At 39.1% G+C, this 19,443-nt stretch overlaps 2 protein-coding genes across 2 annotated transcripts in view; one reads left to right on the forward strand and one right to left on the reverse strand.

The window, feature by feature from the left end:
• Nucleotides 1-3,108, forward strand: part of ANKRD22 (ankyrin repeat domain 22) — a 28,075-nt gene extending 24,967 nt beyond the window's left edge. The window contains exon 6 of the mRNA XM_011998166.1: nt 1-3,108. Within this exon, the coding sequence (XP_011853556.1) occupies nt 1-78 (78 nt within the window). The 3' untranslated portion in view covers nt 79-3,108.
• The window catches only part of LIPM (lipase, family member M), a 27,612-nt gene continuing 10,628 nt past the window's right edge, over nt 2,460-19,443 (reverse strand). The window contains exons 3-9 of the mRNA XM_011998160.1: nt 9,788-9,986; nt 8,433-8,542; nt 7,848-7,984; nt 7,560-7,706; nt 6,177-6,248; nt 5,149-5,220; nt 2,460-2,774 (exon numbers count right to left, since the gene is read on the reverse strand). Coding sequence (XP_011853550.1) covers nt 2,505-2,774; nt 5,149-5,220; nt 6,177-6,248; nt 7,560-7,706; nt 7,848-7,984; nt 8,433-8,542; nt 9,788-9,986 — 1,007 coding nt within the window. The 3' untranslated portion in view covers nt 2,460-2,504. The remainder of the gene's footprint in view (nt 2,775-5,148; nt 5,221-6,176; nt 6,249-7,559; nt 7,707-7,847; nt 7,985-8,432; nt 8,543-9,787; nt 9,987-19,443) is intronic.

Below are 19,443 nucleotides of genomic sequence, written 5' to 3' on the forward strand. Positions count from 1 at the left end.
CATGGTGAGAGCTCACTGGATATTGCACGGAGATTAAAATTTTCCCAGATTGAATTAATGCTAAGGAAAGCATGGTAATCCTTGTGACCACACCGATGGAGAGACAGAAAAAGTTAAAGACTGGATTCTATCTTCATTTTAGGTTGTTGGTCTGTGGGCCACTTAACCTGGATGCCACCATTTTATGGGGAAAATGATGCTTACCATGGTTAATGTTTTGGAAGAGCTTTTTATTTATAGCATTCTTTACTCAGTCAAGTTCACCATGGCCATATCCTTCTAAGGGAAACACTAAAGTTGTTGTGGTCTGCACTTCAGTCAGAAACTGATGTTTCAGCTAGGCACAGTGGTACATGCCTGTAACCCCAGCTACTCGGGAGGCTGAGGTGTGAGGATCACTTGAACTCAGCAGTTTGAGAGCAGCCAGGGCAACACAGCAAGACCCTCTCTCAAAAAAAAAAAAAAGCCGTGGTGTTCCAAACTCAATCTTTCCTGAAGAAGAGGATCAGAGTTATCTTCTGAAACAGCGTTCTCTCTTCCCAGTTGCATCACTCTTATAAAAAGACTGTCCAGTCTATGTCATGCCCTAGGAGACAAACTGTTCCTCCCAGCCCCCTTTGAGTACTGAGCAGAAGAATCAAATTATTAAATATATATGTTTGTATAGAATGGTATGTGTATGTGTGTGGGCTTAGAGATTCATGTGTAAATATTCCTTTGATGAAGCAATTTCAATAAAAAACATCCATCAAGTATCAGTGGTGAGTGTGTTTACACCACAGAAACTGGCAAATTGACAAATCAGAGTTTTTGTTTGTTTGTTTTTGCTTTCCATAAAGTTCGTTTACCAGCATACCACTAGAGAGTTCGGTTTACAAATAAAAGCCATCTTGGTTTGAGCAAGACTCTGCAACTATCTATGCAAATGTTCATTTAAAAAAATCTTCATGGTCCTTTTGTAAATACAAGGTGGTTACCAAGCTTGTTAGTTTTGTTTCTTTTATTGATAAATGTAAAATATTATTGTAGCTTATTTGGATAAAGTTCTTCAAAAGAAACAGAGCTATATAATGAGGTAGGATCTGGATTATTTGTCTAAGTGAGAGATTGTGAATATCAAAATGTCTGTCCCACTTCTTCTGTGAATGAGACAGAGTAGAAATAAACTCACTTAAAAATACGATTGAATTTTGAAAATCAAGACTGAATCTCACATAGCTACAGACAGGGACTAAGCCACCTTCTCTGTATGTGGTAACAAGTACAGTCTAAGAATGAAAGATTTACTATCCTTGAAAGCTCTAATGAAAACTGAATCCAGCAATATATATTCAACTGTGTACAGGGCTTTAAGAAACTTATTTTATGAAGGAAGTAGTAGTGTGTAGATATAGATTCTGCAGTCTTTAAATGTGTCTTAATAAATTAAGATTCACTGGCATTGAGCTGAGCTACCACGTGACCCTTGGGGACCAAAAAAACCACACAAGTGAATTTTACACACCAGTATACCTTCAACAATATACTTTTGACACACACAAACCTTTGACTTTGTTTCAGAGATTCTGCAAAATAGTACCAGTGTTATTTACAACTGTCATCTTTGAAATTGTGTAAAAGTGGAATAATTTTCTGAAGAAATAAATTGTGGTTTGTGAATGAGTTGTGGTGACTGTCTGACATTAATTTTGTCAAGATTAAAGGATAAAATGTGTGACAATTTGTTTAATCAAGCTCATGACATTATGCAATTTTCTCCCTAGCTTTTAATTTTTGGAGGCAGAAAATTGAGCCAGAAATTTCTAGCCATTAGGTCTCCTAGCAACAAGCTGTAAAGCCTCCAACAAGCTTGGACTAGAATCTAGACACTGAAATGCACATACATGCTTTATGTAATGCAGAGTGCATTTATTGGAGAACTCATAAACATCCTATAAAATTTTCTTCCCAGAGATCCAACTATAAAACTTGGCCTTATTCTCAGAATGCTTAACATATATTTCATCCATATTCTAACACTGATTTTGTTGTTGTTGTTGTTAAAGCAGCTCAGCTTCCTGAGGTAGTGTTATGTTTCTATGGCAACAAGGTGAAAATGTCTAGCTTATTTTGTCAAAGTCAACAATAATCAAGAGACTCCAGACCTCAATATCTGTCCCAATTTGTCATTTTACTTTAGTGCTCCAAAAATATGGCTTATAGAAAAAAAAAGTGTTTTAAAAAGATTTACCTGAATGATATAGAGAATGTCTAGATACTTTCTGACTGTTAGTTAAAACTACCCTTCAAGATGGTAGAATATATAATAGCATGTGAAACCTCTATTTACCCAATAAGGACTTTAATTTACTGAAAAAAAATGTAAACGTTAAGTGTCAGATTTAGTGCCAAGTGCAGGGAATCTGAAAAATGTATACTAGGTCTCTGTCCTCTGTAATTCTGCCTTCATGGGTCCTAGCCCCATCCCTCATGAGGCTGTCCTAAGCTTGTCAGTGTCGGATGCTTCACAACATGGCCTCACACCGTCCCTGGGAAAGGTTGGTCTCCTCCTGCTGCATCAGATGGATGATTTCATTGTACATACGGTGAGGAGCATCCAAACCCCAGATGAAATCCACGTGAGCCCATTCAGGAATATTCTTATGGTAGATGAGGTTGGTCACCTCGGAGAGCAGCATTTTCACGTCTTCTGGATTTGAAAGCCAGTCCTGACCTCCTGTCCACATTGCTGTAGGGACCGTCATATCTCTGACTCTGTACCTTACAGGAGTTGGCTAGAGAAAAGGAATAGTTCTTAACTGTAGGTAACATTTGGACTTTCAGACTCATAATTTATGTTTCAAATAGACATAATAAACATGCCATCTGTTGTGGTGAAGGGTACACGAGTGTCAGAGCCACACAACTCTGTTAAGAATTTCTGTTGCCATCCTTACTTAAAGGTAAGATTACTTAACATTATTGAACCTCGGTTTCTTCCTCTGTGACTGGGGATAATATCTGTAATAACTTGTATATCAAATGAGAAAACATAAAAAACACGTAATGTCTTGTACTTCTTTTTTCTTCCTATTAAATATTTTGTAAATAAATTGTATTTAAAAATAATTCTCCTGTTCTTTTAAAAGATAATTTCACAAACGTTTCATGAGACAAGAATTATATTCCACAGAGAAAAGCAAGGAACCTGCTGGGAAGGGCTCTGCATCTTCACAGTCTTTATGTGATCCCAGGCAGCCTTTGGGGCAGGCCCAGCTTGACTGCATTTGCCAGAACCATGGCCTATGGCACACAGGTAATTTGAGCTAAAGGGAAGTAAAAGTTAAATACCTGCTCCAACCCTTATTCCTCACCCTTCCCCACCAAATATACCTATTAGTATTCCTAATTCCTAGGTACTTTCTGTATTCATGCAGTGTTAGTAGAATTAGCTCTGCCGGCTGAGCCCTTGAGATTAATCAGCATCCAGAACTTTCCTCAAAAGTGGTAAGGCCCATTTCTTACTAAGGAAATCCACCATGGAGTCTTAGCTCCAATCCTAGATGCTCTGGTTTCTCTTTGTGGCTCCCTAAGAATTTAGAGCTATGGCCTAATTTGGATAAGGAAGGTTGAAAACTTCTATGGGGCTAGTAATATTTTTTGTCATCTTACAAGTGAAAAGATTGAACTAAATGTCATGTCTCGCTCTGAGTTTCTGTGATTCTATGATACTTTTTTGTGTGTTTCTTTTCTCTTCCCTTCCACTCCCATTTTCTGGTGCCTATTCTGCATGAATCAATTTCTCTAGAACTCAGAGAACATTAAATGTTGATAAATTAAAACCATCTTAGGGCCAGGCACAGTGGCTCATGTCTGTAATCCCAGCACTTTGGGAGGCCGAGGTGGGTGGATCACTTGAGGTCAGAAGTTCGAGACTAGCCTGACCAACATGGTGAAACCCCATCTCCACTAAAAGTACAAAAAAAAAAAAAAATTAGCTGGGCATGATGGCATGCGCCTGTAGTCCCAGCTACTTGGGAGGCTGAGGCAAAAGAATGGCTCAAAGTTGGAAGGTGGAGGTTTCAGTGAGCCGAGGTTGCACCACTGCTCTCCAGCTTGAGTGACAGAGCAAGACTCTGTCTCAAAAATAAATAAATAAATAAATAAATAAATAAATGTAAAAAAAAAAAAAGTCTTTGAACAGGAATACTTTCCCTAAAGACATATTATGGGACACGGTGAAGAAGGACTTCAAGAGAAGCAGCTGATACCAGAGACCGAGAGCTCGCTATCCAGGGGCACTGTACAGTTTGTCCAGTTTCCCAGCATTTTACATCTAGATCGATGTATGGCAGAGAATGTTAATTATGATGTGAGGCTCTCAAAGAAAGACTAAACTGTGTCTAATCTGCCCCTTCCAGCTTTGTTTCTCTGGCAAATACTTATTTACATTCACACACATGATTACCAAAAATCTTCAGAAGATTTTACCTTCTAAAGGGCATACCTACGCAATTCTGAATCTCCACACTTTGAAATCTAATTTTAGTTCATAGCATTAGCTACATATTTTCTTGGGTAATGTAATAACATTGAAGAAATTTAACTTGCAAATTACAGATTCATTGAAAGTATAACCAGGGAGAATGCTTATGGATTTTCTAAGCCCAAAATTTTTATTTTAAAGGTAAAGAAATCGAAGCCTGAAAAATTAAAGCAGCCTAGCTCCTATTACAGAAGTTTATAGTGCAGAAGCATAACTTATACAGCAATCCTGACTTGCCATTTAATGTTCCTTTTACTGTGCTATGAAACAAACTTACCGCCACCATCCCGTTTGTTTTATTCTAAAATAATCCTTCTAGTATCTACCATAGACTACACTCTTCTCTTGACTAAATCTACTTCATCTTGCTCCTGAGAAGCCCAGTACCTTGTTCAGGGAGACAGCCTCAGCAAAAAAGGCCTCCTGCTCCGTTGTAAAAGCAGAGAGTTTTCTTGGCTAAGCTGTGACCTTAACCATTTTTACATGGAGTCAAACATGAACTATTATTTTCTGCTTAAATTTTCATATTTTATTCCCATATCTAGAATAAACTGTCATTATAACTTCTCCGTCATACATTTCCAATGTATATATTTTCAGCAGATGGTATTTGATTCTCTTACCTGATTGCATTTTTCCAGATTTTTGGTCTCGCTCCCCCAGTCAAATGCCCGGAGTTCACCAGAATTCACGGCCTAAAAGGAAACAAAAATTTGCAAGGTATTCCAATGTTTCAGTGGATAAGCGTGGTGGGGTGGTGGAAATGTGCTACCCAGTGTGGATTCGTGAGGGAAGCAGAGAGCAAAGGCTGAGCTGCTCTTCTGTTCAACATTGGGATAAGCGTCTCAGGAAAATGGTAAGACAAGAATGAGGCCTTTTGAGAAGAAAGAGGGACTACATAAATTCTTAATCATTGCATTATCAATTCCAGGAATGCATACTCATTGTAGTTAATGTGAGTGGGTATCCTCCACCACTCGGTGGGCTACAATGGGGCATCGTGCCCTGGAATTGTGCAATGTAGACGGCAACCAAAATTTAATCCAACTTAGAATTCTTCTCTGGTTTTGAAGGTACAATTGCTCTCTCTCTCTGTCTCTCTCTATATCTCTCTCTCTCTCTCCCCCCCCATCCTCCACCCTTCAACAGAGAGAACTCTCTCCTTCCCCCATCCCTCTGTCTGTCACAGACACCACATAGACACACAGAGGTGTGTGTTTTCTGTAATTGCAGGTAAGTTTGCAGTGTGAAGGATTCCTGTGAATCTCTCTTTTGACAGACCCCACATTAGCATTGTTGTTTCTACTTGACTGTATTGTAGGAGGAGCTGAAGAGAAGATGTAGAAACATAATTCTCCCGAGCCACATCTTTGAGGTGTCTAGAGATAGAGAGAAGTCTCACTTGGATCATCTAAATTCATACTTTTAAGATCTAAAGAAGTCCTTAGGCTACTTCTGTCCTTTCTTCCCATTTCTTGAAATGTTTCAGTGATCTAGATCAAATTCTCCATCAAAATAGCATCGACGATATTGCATTTCATCTTAGAATAAGTGTGAAGTAATCCCGGGGCTATCTAAAGGGTGTCCTTTGACTATTCTACACAAAATATGAAAGGACATTTAGCAAAGACTGCAAATTCAATATTCTTACCTGGCTCCAGTGTAGAATATTTTGCACAGATGTTCCAGCAAGAGTGTGGGCAACATATACATTTGCTCGGCTCTGTAACAAAGCATGAGTATTTTGGGGGACATAGAAAAACTCACAAGATGTATACCCTGTCAAGACCAAATCTCCTGGGTGTCAGACTAAGAAATGGGAACATTATTAGATTATCAGCAATTATCTATGAAACAAAAATATGTACATGCACATAAATAAAATGTCACTAAATGTATTGCCAGACACTGGTATTTTTCATCTGAGAATAGTTTCTTATCAGAGATCTGGCCTCTACTTAAAAAAAATTTACTAGTGATATTTAGGATGAGGGCTCTGGTATGGGGCCTATATTCAAATCCTAGTTCTGCCGTTTAATTTTTAGGTGAATTTGGGTGAGTAATTTAATCCACTAAATCTTAGTATACTAATCTGCAAAGTGGGGATGTTAATAACACTCATAGGTTTGGTATAGGTTACAAATTAGCCTGGTACGTAATATATGCTTATCAAATGGTTACTATAAATCAAATCATTAATCTTAAAAAAGAAGAAAACATCTCCAGAATTAAAGAAATGTTGCCCCAGCTGCTGGCAGTGCTGCTGGCAAACAGCCCTCCACTCTCAGCCTGCTTTGAGGATTGCTCCAATTGTAGGGAGATACACTGCCCAGTGCTCCCCTGTTACTGTTGTGGCAACATTAAATGACTGATTGACATGGTGTATAAAGACGCAGCCCTCTCTTCCTAACTTGAGATGGTTCTGAAGGGTCATCCTAACTTCACAAATCCCTGCAGGATCAACGAAGGCTCCTATTGAGACTGCATCACTACTTGACTTTTTCATCTACCTAATCCTGTTTCCTTTCCTTCTCTAGGTATTATCCCTAGAGCAGAACCCAAATCATTGTTCACATTAATCTCCATCTCAGAGTATGCTTCCTAGGGAACCCACCGAGTGATACCAACTGGTAGCCTAAGCCAAAATGAAGGTCCCTGATGTTCCATCAAAGAACTTAAACTACAAACCTACAGGACCCCAGTGGAGGGTAGAGATGGATGATGCATGACAGTTCTCTCTGTTGTCTAACATGTGCTAATTGCGCCTTTTAATTTAATTCACTGTAGTTAAGCTGCTTTCAGATCTCTTCCATCTATAATCTGTGATTTAATATCTAGCAATGCCCTTATGTTAACTTGTTTCAGTCCATACTAAAGCATTTCTCTTATTTCCTTACAGTTTGGAGAGAACTGAGTTACTGGGAATATATCATTACTATGAGTCTTCACTGGCATTAGCTCTCCCTCCAGGGGTGAGCCATATGACTCCCAGCTTTATGCTGGGATTCTGGGAATTTACTAGGCTCCCACTTACCATATTCATATTGTTGGTGTTGAATCCACCCAGAAGTAACATGACGTTACTACAAATCTGATCAAGAATCACCTGGCCACAAAGGTAAATAACAAGCTGTCTGAGAAATCTGGTCTGATACAGAAATTCTTTTTTGCCAAACAATCCCTGTAAAAATATGAAGTGACATAGTAGTCATTACATGACAGCCAGAAAAGATGTGACGGTAATTTAAAAAGTTTCTGTTTTAGGAAATTGGGCTAGAAGATTTTCCTACGTACACAGGAAATTTTCTGAGGAGTCACATACCTTGATCATCATATCTGGCAGCAACAAAAATTTGGTCCCAGGGCTTTTTGCATGCTTAACGGTGGCTATGGGCGCTAAAGCAAAATACATTTTGATTTTTTGAGCCAGCTCTGGCATGGTGGAAAATGCAATAAAGCCTACAAAAGAAGAAATATATCAACATGAATACTGAATATTTTTAGAACTCAAAAAATGTTTATTTTGCTTTTAACAAGATATTTCAATAATTACGTATTTGATTGTATCTTACCTCTCCTATAAAATTATAAGGTCCTTATGACACCAGCATATTTGCTTTCAAGTAGTAGGTGCTCAATGAGTTAAATAAATAATTGAATATAATGATGTTAGCTTTGAGAAAATGTTTATATTGAGAGATATGCTATATCTAGACACATATAGCACAGAGATATGCTATATCTAGCACATGTGTGTACATGCTAGACACATTGCTGGGGACTACATGAATCTGAAGATGACAAGACCAGGTCTGAAGGAAGCACAAGGTGACTGATTTCAGGGATAGCTCGCATCGTATGCTCACATATCTTCTGAGAATACAAACCTTCTTTACTTTGAACCTACCCATGGTGGTGCCCTGTGAATAGCCAACATAATAGATCTTTTCCTGGCCCGTTTTCTGCAAAATAAAGTTTATCACTGCAGGAAGGTCAAACCTAGCCATCTCATCATAACTACAAGGGGAAAAGACAAAGTTATATGAAAAGTTATAATCAGAAACAAACAAAAGCACCCCCACCCCCCCGCCACCACCGGGTTTACAAATAAGCCCTTGAGTTATCAACCCTGAATGCTTGTTACTGTGTCCCTCACAACACTCAGAATGGATTTCTTTCAAACCTATGGTGCATGGGTGTCTCTGGAGTTACAGGCTGTCAGTGAACTGCTGTTTTCTCAAGATGTTGTCACATAGCAATAATCATCTTCAGCTAATATTTGCTGAGCACATAACCCAACTCCTAGTGGAAGTGTCCTGTTCTACTATTAAGCAGAACAGCACGGGGCTATGCAGATTCATTTACAGGAATAGTTGTAAAGATGCTGAAGTGGCCCTTCTCTGATAGGTATAAAAAGTGAGTTGAACATCAATAGATAATTTAAATAAAAGCATTAAACATCTTTTGTATGAGCATGAGAGATGTGTAAGTCAAATCAATGGTCCCTAGGTGATATGGTTAGGCTTTGTGTTCCCACTCAAATTTCATCTTGAATTGTAATCCCCATAATCCCCGTAATCACCACGTGTCAAGGGAGAGACCAGGTGGAGGTAGCTGAATCATGGGCGTGGTTTCCCCTATGCTGTTCTCGTGATAGTGAGTGAGTTCTCATAAGATCTGATGGTTTTATAAAGGGGTCTTCCCCCTTTTGCTCAGCACTTCTTGCTGCAGCCTTGTGAAAAGGGTGCCTTGCTTCCCCTTCACCTGCTGCCATGATCGTAAGTTTCCTGAGGCCTCCCCAACCACGCTGAACTGTGAGTAAATTAAAACTCTTTACTTTATAAATTACCCAGTCTCAGGCAGTTCTTTATAGCAGTGTGAAAATGGACTAACACACTAGGCTTAATAATTTCCCTTCTTTTTGTTAATGCTGCCTGGTCTCTTCTCCTTCTGGAGTACTATTATACTATTACCTCCCTACAAGGAAATGGATCTACACTTCTCTCATTCCAATCTCAGTCACCTGACACCAACCACCATTCTCATCCTATTAGCTAGACCCAACCTTCTACATGGGGAACTCAGCATTCCTCACTACTTCAATCAAGGAATCACTAGTTAACCAAGAAAATTGGGGGATATCATGTTAGGATAATGATGACTCAGCCAAAATAAATCAACCAAATACTAGAAGCCATAATTTTTTACCCATTTTTTTGAAAGGCAGACATGTCTACCTCCATTCTCAAGATTTTCATGTACCTGAAAGCCCAAAACTCATCTTGGTCTATGGAGAGGGTCTTGTGTTTTCGAGACCAGGCATTTCCCCTGCTGTTCCCCATCCACACGTCAAAACCAGCATCTGCCAGAATGAAGCCCAGGCTATTATTGGGCAGGTTGGAAATCCAGTTGCTAGCGCCTCCAACTAGGCCATGCTGCAGTAACACCACAGGCCTGGAACCTGCAAAAAGAGACAATTTCAACTGTGTAAAATGTTCTCTCCCTTTCTTGTTATCCAGTAATGAATAAGAACTTTCAGATCAAACAAACCTGTGTTCAGATCTTGATTCAGCTGCTTGCTAGCTTAGTTATCTTGGTCAATTACTTAACCTTTGTTGTGTGTCTTGATTTCTTCATCAGTAAAATAAGATTTCTGTTATGCTTTAATAAAATAGAGCACAAGGAACGGATGGCATGTTGCCTGGCAGAAAAAGAATCTATAAAGTTTAACTTCTGTTGTTAGTTTTGTATAATTATTATCAGACTTGTCTGGGCTCTTCAGAAATATTGAAAGTGCCCCAGTAGATGGTATAGTATGATTATTAAGGTATATATATACCATATATATACACACACCATATATATAACATATATACACACCATATACACACACTATATATATATATATATATGGTTTAGTAATTAAGAGACCTTGTCAAAAGGACCCACAAGCCAGCTTGAAGGAGCTCCCACTGTTCAAATACAAAAATATTGAGCATCAAAATAAATAATAAATAATTATATCCCATTGAATAAGAATGCTCAAGTCCATGTAGAGACCAATAAATAAATGAACAAATAAATAGTTGGAAGGAATAGCTCTTATTTACAGAATGCCATTTAGTAAATACAAAACATTGATTTATAGTATAATACCAACTAACAAATTCAGAAAGATTGAAATTATCAGTGAATGTTAAAATTAGTGAGTAAAAGTTTAAAGACAGAATATTACGTATCCTGAAAATATCTTCCCATAACTTATTTGTTAATTACAAAAGGAAAAATACTAACTTTAGAAAAACCTGGCAGATACCACCTTAACAAAGTCATTAGTTATTATCAGTATTGGAACAAGCCAACATTATTTGCTTCATAATATGATGAACCAAGAATGATACGACTTCACTTTTGTGTTTTCCAAAAACGTGTAACTTGAATCACACCATGAAGAAACATCAGATAAAGCAAATTAAATCCCTGTCCAAAACTCTTCAAAAATGCAAAAATCAAAAAGACAAAACCTTAGGAATTGTTTATGAAGGAGACAGACTTGATGGCCAAATGTAGTAAATGATCCCGGATTAGATTATAAACCGGAGGAGGGAAAACAGCTATAAAGGACTTTGGGACAATTGACAAAATTTGACTATAGACTATGAATTAAATACTAATGTCAATCAATGTTTGTTTTCTAACTTTGATAAATGTATTGCAGTTATAGAAGAGAATACTCTTGTTCTTAGAAAATACTCGCTGAAGTTACTTAGGGGCAAATAGGCATGATATATGTCTCAAATTTACCATCAAAGGTTTTGGAAAAAGCATTAAGATACACGTAAGAGATGGGGGAGAGATAATGATAAAATAAATGAGGTAAAACTGTAAACACTTGGTAAATCAGGGCAAACAGTATATGGAAGTCCCTTGTACTATTCCCAGAACTTTTCCATAAATTGGAAATTATATCAAAATAAAGAATTACAAGAATATCAACAGAGAATAGAGAAGGATGAAGGGTTTTAAGAATTCTAACGTGTTCAATAAATTAAGGCATATATATAATTTTGTCATTAGCACATTTGACTGAAAGATTAATAAAATGCTGCCCTATTAGGAGGAAAAAATACATCATGCCCTCAACAGGACTTGTGAGAATTAAATCAAATCATGAGTGCAATATCCACACCACAATATGGCTTAGAAGACACCTGTAGTAAAAACAGCTTTATTGCTTTCATTATTATTGTTATAATTCTCTAAAGCAAGTGACTTTCTGAGCTTCAGCATCCTCATTAGCAAAATGAGGACAATTGCCCACCTCACAGGATTTTGGCAGGGGAGGGGTAAATGAGGTACTGTGCATTAAACACTCAGCATGCTGCTCAACCTCAGATCAGATGGGTAGCTCTTGTTATTATTGCTGTAAAGGGGTACCAAACACACTTGCAGTCTCCCTGTAGGACAAAAGCCCTTCTACACCAAACTCATCCAGCATCTTGACAGTCTTCATGAATTCTATCTGCCTCATTTTATCTCTCCAGGGAGAGAATGTTAAGGTCACTGTGGACTGTTAGTGAAGGGCCAGGAGAAAGGAACTCGGTGTTATTTTAGGTTTTCCTCGATGTCTGCTTGTTTAGTTCATCCTCTTAGCTCTCAGGGAGGTGACCTCAGCTGTGTTAACACAGGACACTCAAACCAAGGTGATCAACGCTCCCCTTGAGAGTCTTTAGGGCATTTCCCATGGTTATGGTCTCCTTGGTTCTACTTAGCCATACAGTTTGTTCTTGTGATTCCCTTAACAAGAGGACTGGCTCATTTATATCATTTCAAACATCCCCTAGGTCTTCTATTTAAATTACAGCCAGCAGGCTGAGTATGTAAGGGCTACGCAGCTGTCATTTCTGAGGATGGCCCAGCCTATTTTCTTTCTCAATATTGAAGCTAACTAAGATCCTTTGATAAAGATAAAAAGGCCGCTTCCACAAGCTATAAGCTTTTCAGTAAACATTTTTCAGCTGTTTTCAGTATGAATTTCATTGGCTCTCTTTTTGAAAAGTTGGTGGAAAAAACCTTTTTTTTTTCTATATGGGAGATTACCTCTGAAGAGGCACATGCCAACAACACTGGCCACTAGTGAGAAGTATTCTGCACCAACTGGACCAAGGAGCTGGATTGCTTGAACCTCAAACACCTGGGCAATGTGTGAACAGTCTGAATCAACAGGATGTAAGAAAACAAATTCCATCCATGAATAGAGGCTGCAGATGACCCCCATGCCTAATAATTGCTAAGTCACTTGATTGCTTGGAAGAACTGTGCTTTGCCCACTCCCCTGGGATTCGTGGGGCCATGTCCCCAGGCTCTTCATTTATTTATACCAAATCTATAATTCATCCCACAAATATTTATTAGCACCAGAATGTGCTCAGCACTCATTTAGTTACTGGTTCTAGCCTTGGGCAAAGCAAATGATGTCTCTGCTCTCATTGAGTTTACGCTTTGATTGGGGGGAGACAGACGAGAGACAAACATGAAAATATCTATTATATCAGGTGATGGTAAGTGCAATATGGAAAGGTAAGCAGGGTAAGGGGCTAGAACTCAATAGGTAGCAAAGAGCTGCAATTTTGAATAGGGTGGCCAGGGAAGAACTCTGATAAAGTCAGGCAAAAGAAGGGCCAAGGCAAACTGCATAGACATCTGATGAAACAGTGGTCCAGAGGGAGAAATTTAAGTTCAAAGATGCTTAAGGTGCATGCTAGACATGTATAAGGCACAGCTGTGCAACTAGTAAGAAAAAAAAAAAAAAAGGGGGTTTTCAAAAAGCTACACAAGTACAAATTAGAGTAAAACAGAACCCCAAAGTTTCTTTACACCAAAGCCGAATAGCATTTGTCTAGCATTTTCTGGTCCTAGTTAAGAACATGGACTATAATGGCAGAGAGACAGATTTGATTTGAGTGCAGGTTTTACACCTCACTAGCAAGCACTAGCACAGACTTTTTGGGTAAGTTACTTAACATATATGAGTAGCAGTTTCTTAGGGTAATTGTGAAAATTAAATGAGACTAATACAAATAAAGCACTTATCAGTGTATCTGGCATATCAGAATAACACAAGACATGATATTATCTGTACACATAAAAGACAATATAGTTGTTACTATAAACCTACTGCTAGTATTAAAAAGAATCCAGCCAAATAGAATGAAAAATATTCATGTTTTAGTAATGAAGACAAATGTTTAAAAAGATAACAATAGCTGAAAATCCCACATACAAAAGGGTGGAATTGTATGAACTATGGAAACATGTATCAAACATTTAAAATGTACCTATAGGCCAGGTGCAGTAGCTCACGCCTGTAATTCCAGCACTTTGAGAGACTGAGGCAGGCAGACCACCTGAGGTCGGGATTTCGGGACCAGCCTGACCAACATGGAGAAACCCTGTCTCTACTAAAAATACAAAAATTAATCGGGCGTGGTGGCGCATGCCTGTAATTGCAGCTACTGGGGAGGCTGAAGCAGGAGAATTGCTTGAACCCGGGAGGCAGAGGTTGCGGTGAGCCGAGATCGCACCACTGCACTCCAGCCTAGGCAACAAGAGCGAAACTCTACCTCAAAATAAAATAAAATAATAAAATAAAATGTACGTATAGAACTTTTGTTTTTCAAAACCCTTAGTAAAAAGCTAGGCAACATCTTAAATATTTTAAGTGCTCTTTAGAGGAGGAATACAGAGTATAGGAGCAGGCACCAGGTGCCATAATAAAGCTTGAATTCTTCATAAGCAGAGGTTGGTATGGTCTGTTCAAGGAAATGTCAGTAAATATTCTAGAATGTCTACATAGGAGGGGTTTTGGGAATGAATTAAGTGCTAAAATAAGTCAAGAAATGAACTTTTCTTGAAAGTGTGTTTTGAAAAGCAAACACTACGTTTAATTGAGATAATTAGTGGCAGTGGGAAGGGATATGGTGGTGGTGATGGAGACTATGGGGAAACTGACACCATCCTTTGACCTGAACAATGGACGTCAGTCTGCACTAAAAACCCAGGCTCTCTTCTACATTCAAATCACAAGGAAGTCGTGACTGCAGAGAAGACTACTGTGTTGCAGTGACATGGTGTGACTCATACCTGTCTTCTTAGGTTGCGCTAGGCCTCGAGGAATCCGGTTAACAGAAAGGATATACCCATCTTCAGTTGTGACTTCATATTCCTCACAGGGATAGCCTTGATGTTGGATGATTTCGCTCTATGGAAAAAGCACAATTTCTTTTGAGTTCAGTTCTCTGTGGCTATGTTCTCAATGATCCAAAAGTAAGAGTAGATTCCTTGATGCTGTAAAACACAAAGTCCTTGCTTTTCCCAAGCTAATCATGTTACCTTAGAAAAATCTGCCAACCCTCTCTAGTCCTTACTTTCTTTGTCTTAATATGGAAACTGGACTAGAATTATGGTTCTCCAATTATGGGCCCTGGGACAAAGGCATCAGCATCACTTGGACTAATCTGTCAGATATGCAAATTATCAGGTTCCAACCAAACCTACTGAATCAGGAACTCGGAGGATTGGGCCCAGCAGTTTGTGTCTCAAGCTCTTTAGGGAATTGTGATGTACCCTAATGTTTGAGAACCACTGGGCCAGAACCCTGATTCCAAAACCTTGTTCATCAGAATCATCTGGGCATTGCAACATGCCGAGTCTTGAGCCCACTTCAGGTTACAGATCAGGTGGTTCTAAAGCAGCCAGTGGAACACCTGTTCCAGGACAACTTATGAACATTCCTGGGTCATGCATTTCCTAAGGTTCTTTCCAGTTCTAAAATCACAGACTCAAGAGCATTGATTCCTAACATTTTCAGGTTAAAGTTCCCTCTGTGAATTTGAGGAGAACTATAAAAATGGATATACAATGGATAAAAAACATGGTTTTACATTCAATTTCAGGAGTTTCAGATATCTTGTTGCCTACATACGAACCCCTGGTTAAGAATCCTTATTCTACATGGTAGTTACATGTAGACACTCTGGAAAATTTGCAGCTGCAAATATCTCCTAAGCATCCTCACTATTCTTGCCCATTGTTATAACGCAGAGACGGAAAGAACCATTTGCATTAGGGGCTGCTTTAAAAAAGAGCAAGAGAGAAGAAGGCCAGGCATCACATGCCCAGGTAGAATACAGGGCCAAAAAAAGCATAGTCATTAGGAGAAAGCTCCCAGGTCCCACTGTCTGAGTTTTAACCCTGGTTCTAACACTAATATATGAACTAGCTGCATAATCTTGAGAAATTTAGTTAAACTGTTCCTATGCTTCAGTTCACTCATCTGTAAATTAGGAATTCTAATGGTTCATAGTCCATGGGACTGTTGTAATAAAGGCAAAAAGATAATGCACACATAACACTAACTGTAATCCCCAGGACATAGTAGGAACTCAATAAGCATTAACTACCACTATAATTAAAACTCAATTAACCAAGCATTATGGAATGCAGTGTATATGTATGCATGTATGTGAGACACTATTGTCTACTTAACCTTAACATTTTATAGGCCAGGTGTGGTGGCTCACACCTGTAATCCCAGCACTTTGGGAAGCTGAGGTGGGCACATCACGAGGTCAGGAGATTGAGATCATCCTGTCCAACATGGTGAAACACCATTTCTACTAAACAAAACAAAACAAAACAAAACAAAAAAAAAAACAAACCCAGCGTGGTGGTGCATGCCTGTAATCCTAGCTACTCGAGAGGCTGAGGAAGGGGAATTGCTTGAACCTGGGAGGCGGAGGTTGCAGTGGGCTGAGATCACGCCACTGCACTCTAGACTGGCGACAGAGTGAGACTCCATTTCAAAGAAAAAAAAATTGTAGAAGTATCTCAAATTTTAGCATGAATCAGAATTACTTAGAGGGTTTGTTAAAACACAAATTGTGGGACCCCACTCACAGTCTGATACAGCAGATCTGGGCTGAACCCAAAAAATTGACATACAAGTTCCCAGGCAAAGCAGATGCTGCTGATCTGACAACTATCCTTCAGGAACCACTGTTGTCAACTATTTGGGGAGATAAGATAAATATAATATGAAAACATGAGAATGGAGGAAATCTGACAAGTCGTTATTGAGAGGATATGTGTAATGTATCAGATGAGGGGGGAAGGATGAGAGTGGAGGAAGGAGCAAAGGAATTCTGAGCAGGAGGAGCAAAATGAGCAGGGCTGGACAGGCAAGGTCTTGTGGAGGAAGAATTTGACAGGGCCTTGAGGTTGAATAGAAGTTGCTCAAAAGAGCCAAGGAGGTAGGGATCAGGACATGGACACCTGAGAAGAAAAGGAACTACAAATGCTGCAAATGTTGTCTACAGGTGGCAAGATGGTCCACATGCTATTCTTGGCAGGAAAGTTTATGCAGGATAATAAATGACTGGTCCCATGCACTAGAAGTGCGGTCAGCAGATCACACTTGGCTGTCATCTTCTGTAGGAATGGCCTCAGCTGTAGAAAGCCACTTCCTCCAAATTCACATCCCTTCCTGCCACATCCAGGGACTGATCTGTTTGTGGTCTAAAGGCCTGGTCATCTTAGCCCAACGTAGGACATCTCTGAAGAGCAGTTTTAGCTCCAGAGCTCCTAATGGAGTTGAGTGAGGCTGTTTTGAAGTCCGTATCACAATTTGATTTATTTCTTTCCTTACTCCTGATTCTCTACTTCCTTTCTACAGGTGATGATGATGATTCTCCTTAAAAAACATTTTTGTATGAATTCTGCCTCAGAGTCTGTCCCCCAGAGAATCCAACCTGGGGCAAATATTTATTCAAAAAAATGGAACATAATGCAGCAAGGTGAAATGATGTTGTGGAAGGATATTTAAAACGTTGGGAAATTCTTCAAGATATACACTGTTAAGTAGAAAAAAATGTTGGAAAATAGTAAATTGTACGTGACATTTCTTTTTAAGAAAACAAAACCTCACAGACTTAGAATGAAGATAAAGGCATGACAAAGCCGTTCTGGGTGCAGAGTACATCGGTGACTATTGCCTTCTTTTGTATTTCTAAAATTTTCTATAATGAGCATATATTGCTTTTGTAATAGTATAAAAAAGTCAATGTTTAAAAAACCATCCAGATATAGGTTGCTTTCAGCTCCTTGAATCTGGCATGTTCTTAGCTGCTCTAGCTCTCCTATGTGCTGATCTTGTTGCTACCACCCTCTCAAGTAACTGCTATTTCTCTTTCAGATTTCAGGCTTTGAAACCTTTCTTCAGCAAAGCTTTCCTAAGCTTTCTGCATTAGTTCCCCTTATTTTATGTTTTCTTCTTTTATCTCATTGCTCTTATAATGATTAATTGAGGATCTGTCCTTCCTGCTGGACTATAAGCTCCATAAAGTCAGGGCTTTTAATATTCTTAAATCTCTCTAACCTTAGTGCATAGCACAATATCATGGACCTAGTAGGTGCTCAGTAAACACTTGCTTAAAAAATACATGTACAAAGCCAGTTATTTATCGAAGTATAAGACAAACCATAATCCATATTACATGAGTATACAGAGTCAAATCTATGCAGGACAGGTGAGCTCCAAACTTGGGACTTACCCTGGGAAGGCTCTTGGCTTCGCCCAGGAAAGAATTCAAGGGCGAGCTGGTAATATTAGACAGTAATCTTTTACTGAATGGTACTGCTCCTTGAAAAGCAGGGCTAGCTCATAGGCAGTGCTCCCAGAGTCAGTAGTGCATGGGCTATTGGCAGCTGTAGTTATGTCCACTTATAACTACTTTAAATTTCATGCAAATTAAAGGGCAGGTTATTCAGAAAGTCTAGAAAAGGGGCAGTAACTTCTAGGCCGTTGTCATGGAAAGGGGTAGTAACATTTGTAAACTGTCATGGTGCTGGTGGGAGTGTCTCATGCTAATGAGCAGCCAGGGCAACTAGAGGATGCCTTCCAGGCCACCTGTTGGTTCTCGCTGGTTTTTTTCACCACCTGCTAGTTTGTGCTTGTTTATTCGCTGTGTCCTGTTGGGACCAGAAAGTAAGTCCTGCCTGTCTCCCACCTCAGAACCAGTTCAAACTCGCAACTACTTTTGTTCTGTTTTGTTGAATTTACACCAATCATGTGAATTTTCTATTTTACTTTGTTTTTTTCCAGGCATAGTAGCTTAATGGCAAAGCCTAATTCAGTGGGCTTTAGTCTACAGACTCCTGAAGCCCCAATAGCGTGTAGGTGCTGGTTACACCCAGTGGGTGGAGCCCAGGAAGACCATTTCTGTCTGCCACTACAAAAATTCCCCTCACCTCCAAACCAGAGGAATTCAAGTGGGACAGTCTCAGGGCCAGAAGGATGACTCCTGAGGACTGACACCAATGTGCTAACTACCTAGACAAACCACCTAATCATTGGAATGGTCAAAAGAAACCTGATATTCAGCACCATGCAGATACAGAATATTTCTATGGCCTGTCAGTTTTTGAACCCATGTAAGGAAGCTTCTGTAGAAAGGGTCTTAAATCAGTATAAGTATATGTTAAAGTTCCACTTCCTGAAAGTTTGTTAGATAAATCTGTGGAAGATGGACATTGCACAAGATCATCTTACTCATCTGGAGGTAGCCTCTCCTCTTTCTTACCTGGGAGGATTTATTGCATAGTATTTATAATTATAAACTTTGTGTTTAGGCAGTCCTGAATTTAAATAGTAGCTATGCTATTACATTGGTGTGGCCTTGTTCAACTTGTTTAACCTCTTTAATCTCAGTATGTGGATTTGAAATATGTGAATGATCCTATCTACTGCACAGGGTAGTGAAATTGAAATAGAACAATCTCTCTGCACCTTGTGTCACAATCCCTGCTATGGGATAAGTGTTACCATAGGGTGACCATTACTGAAACCCAGCTTAGAATTT

Source organism: Mandrillus leucophaeus, unplaced genomic scaffold, assembly GCF_000951045.1.
Source record: "Mandrillus leucophaeus isolate KB7577 unplaced genomic scaffold, Mleu.le_1.0 Scaffold1154, whole genome shotgun sequence".
Lineage (NCBI taxonomy): Eukaryota > Metazoa > Chordata > Mammalia > Primates > Cercopithecidae > Mandrillus > Mandrillus leucophaeus.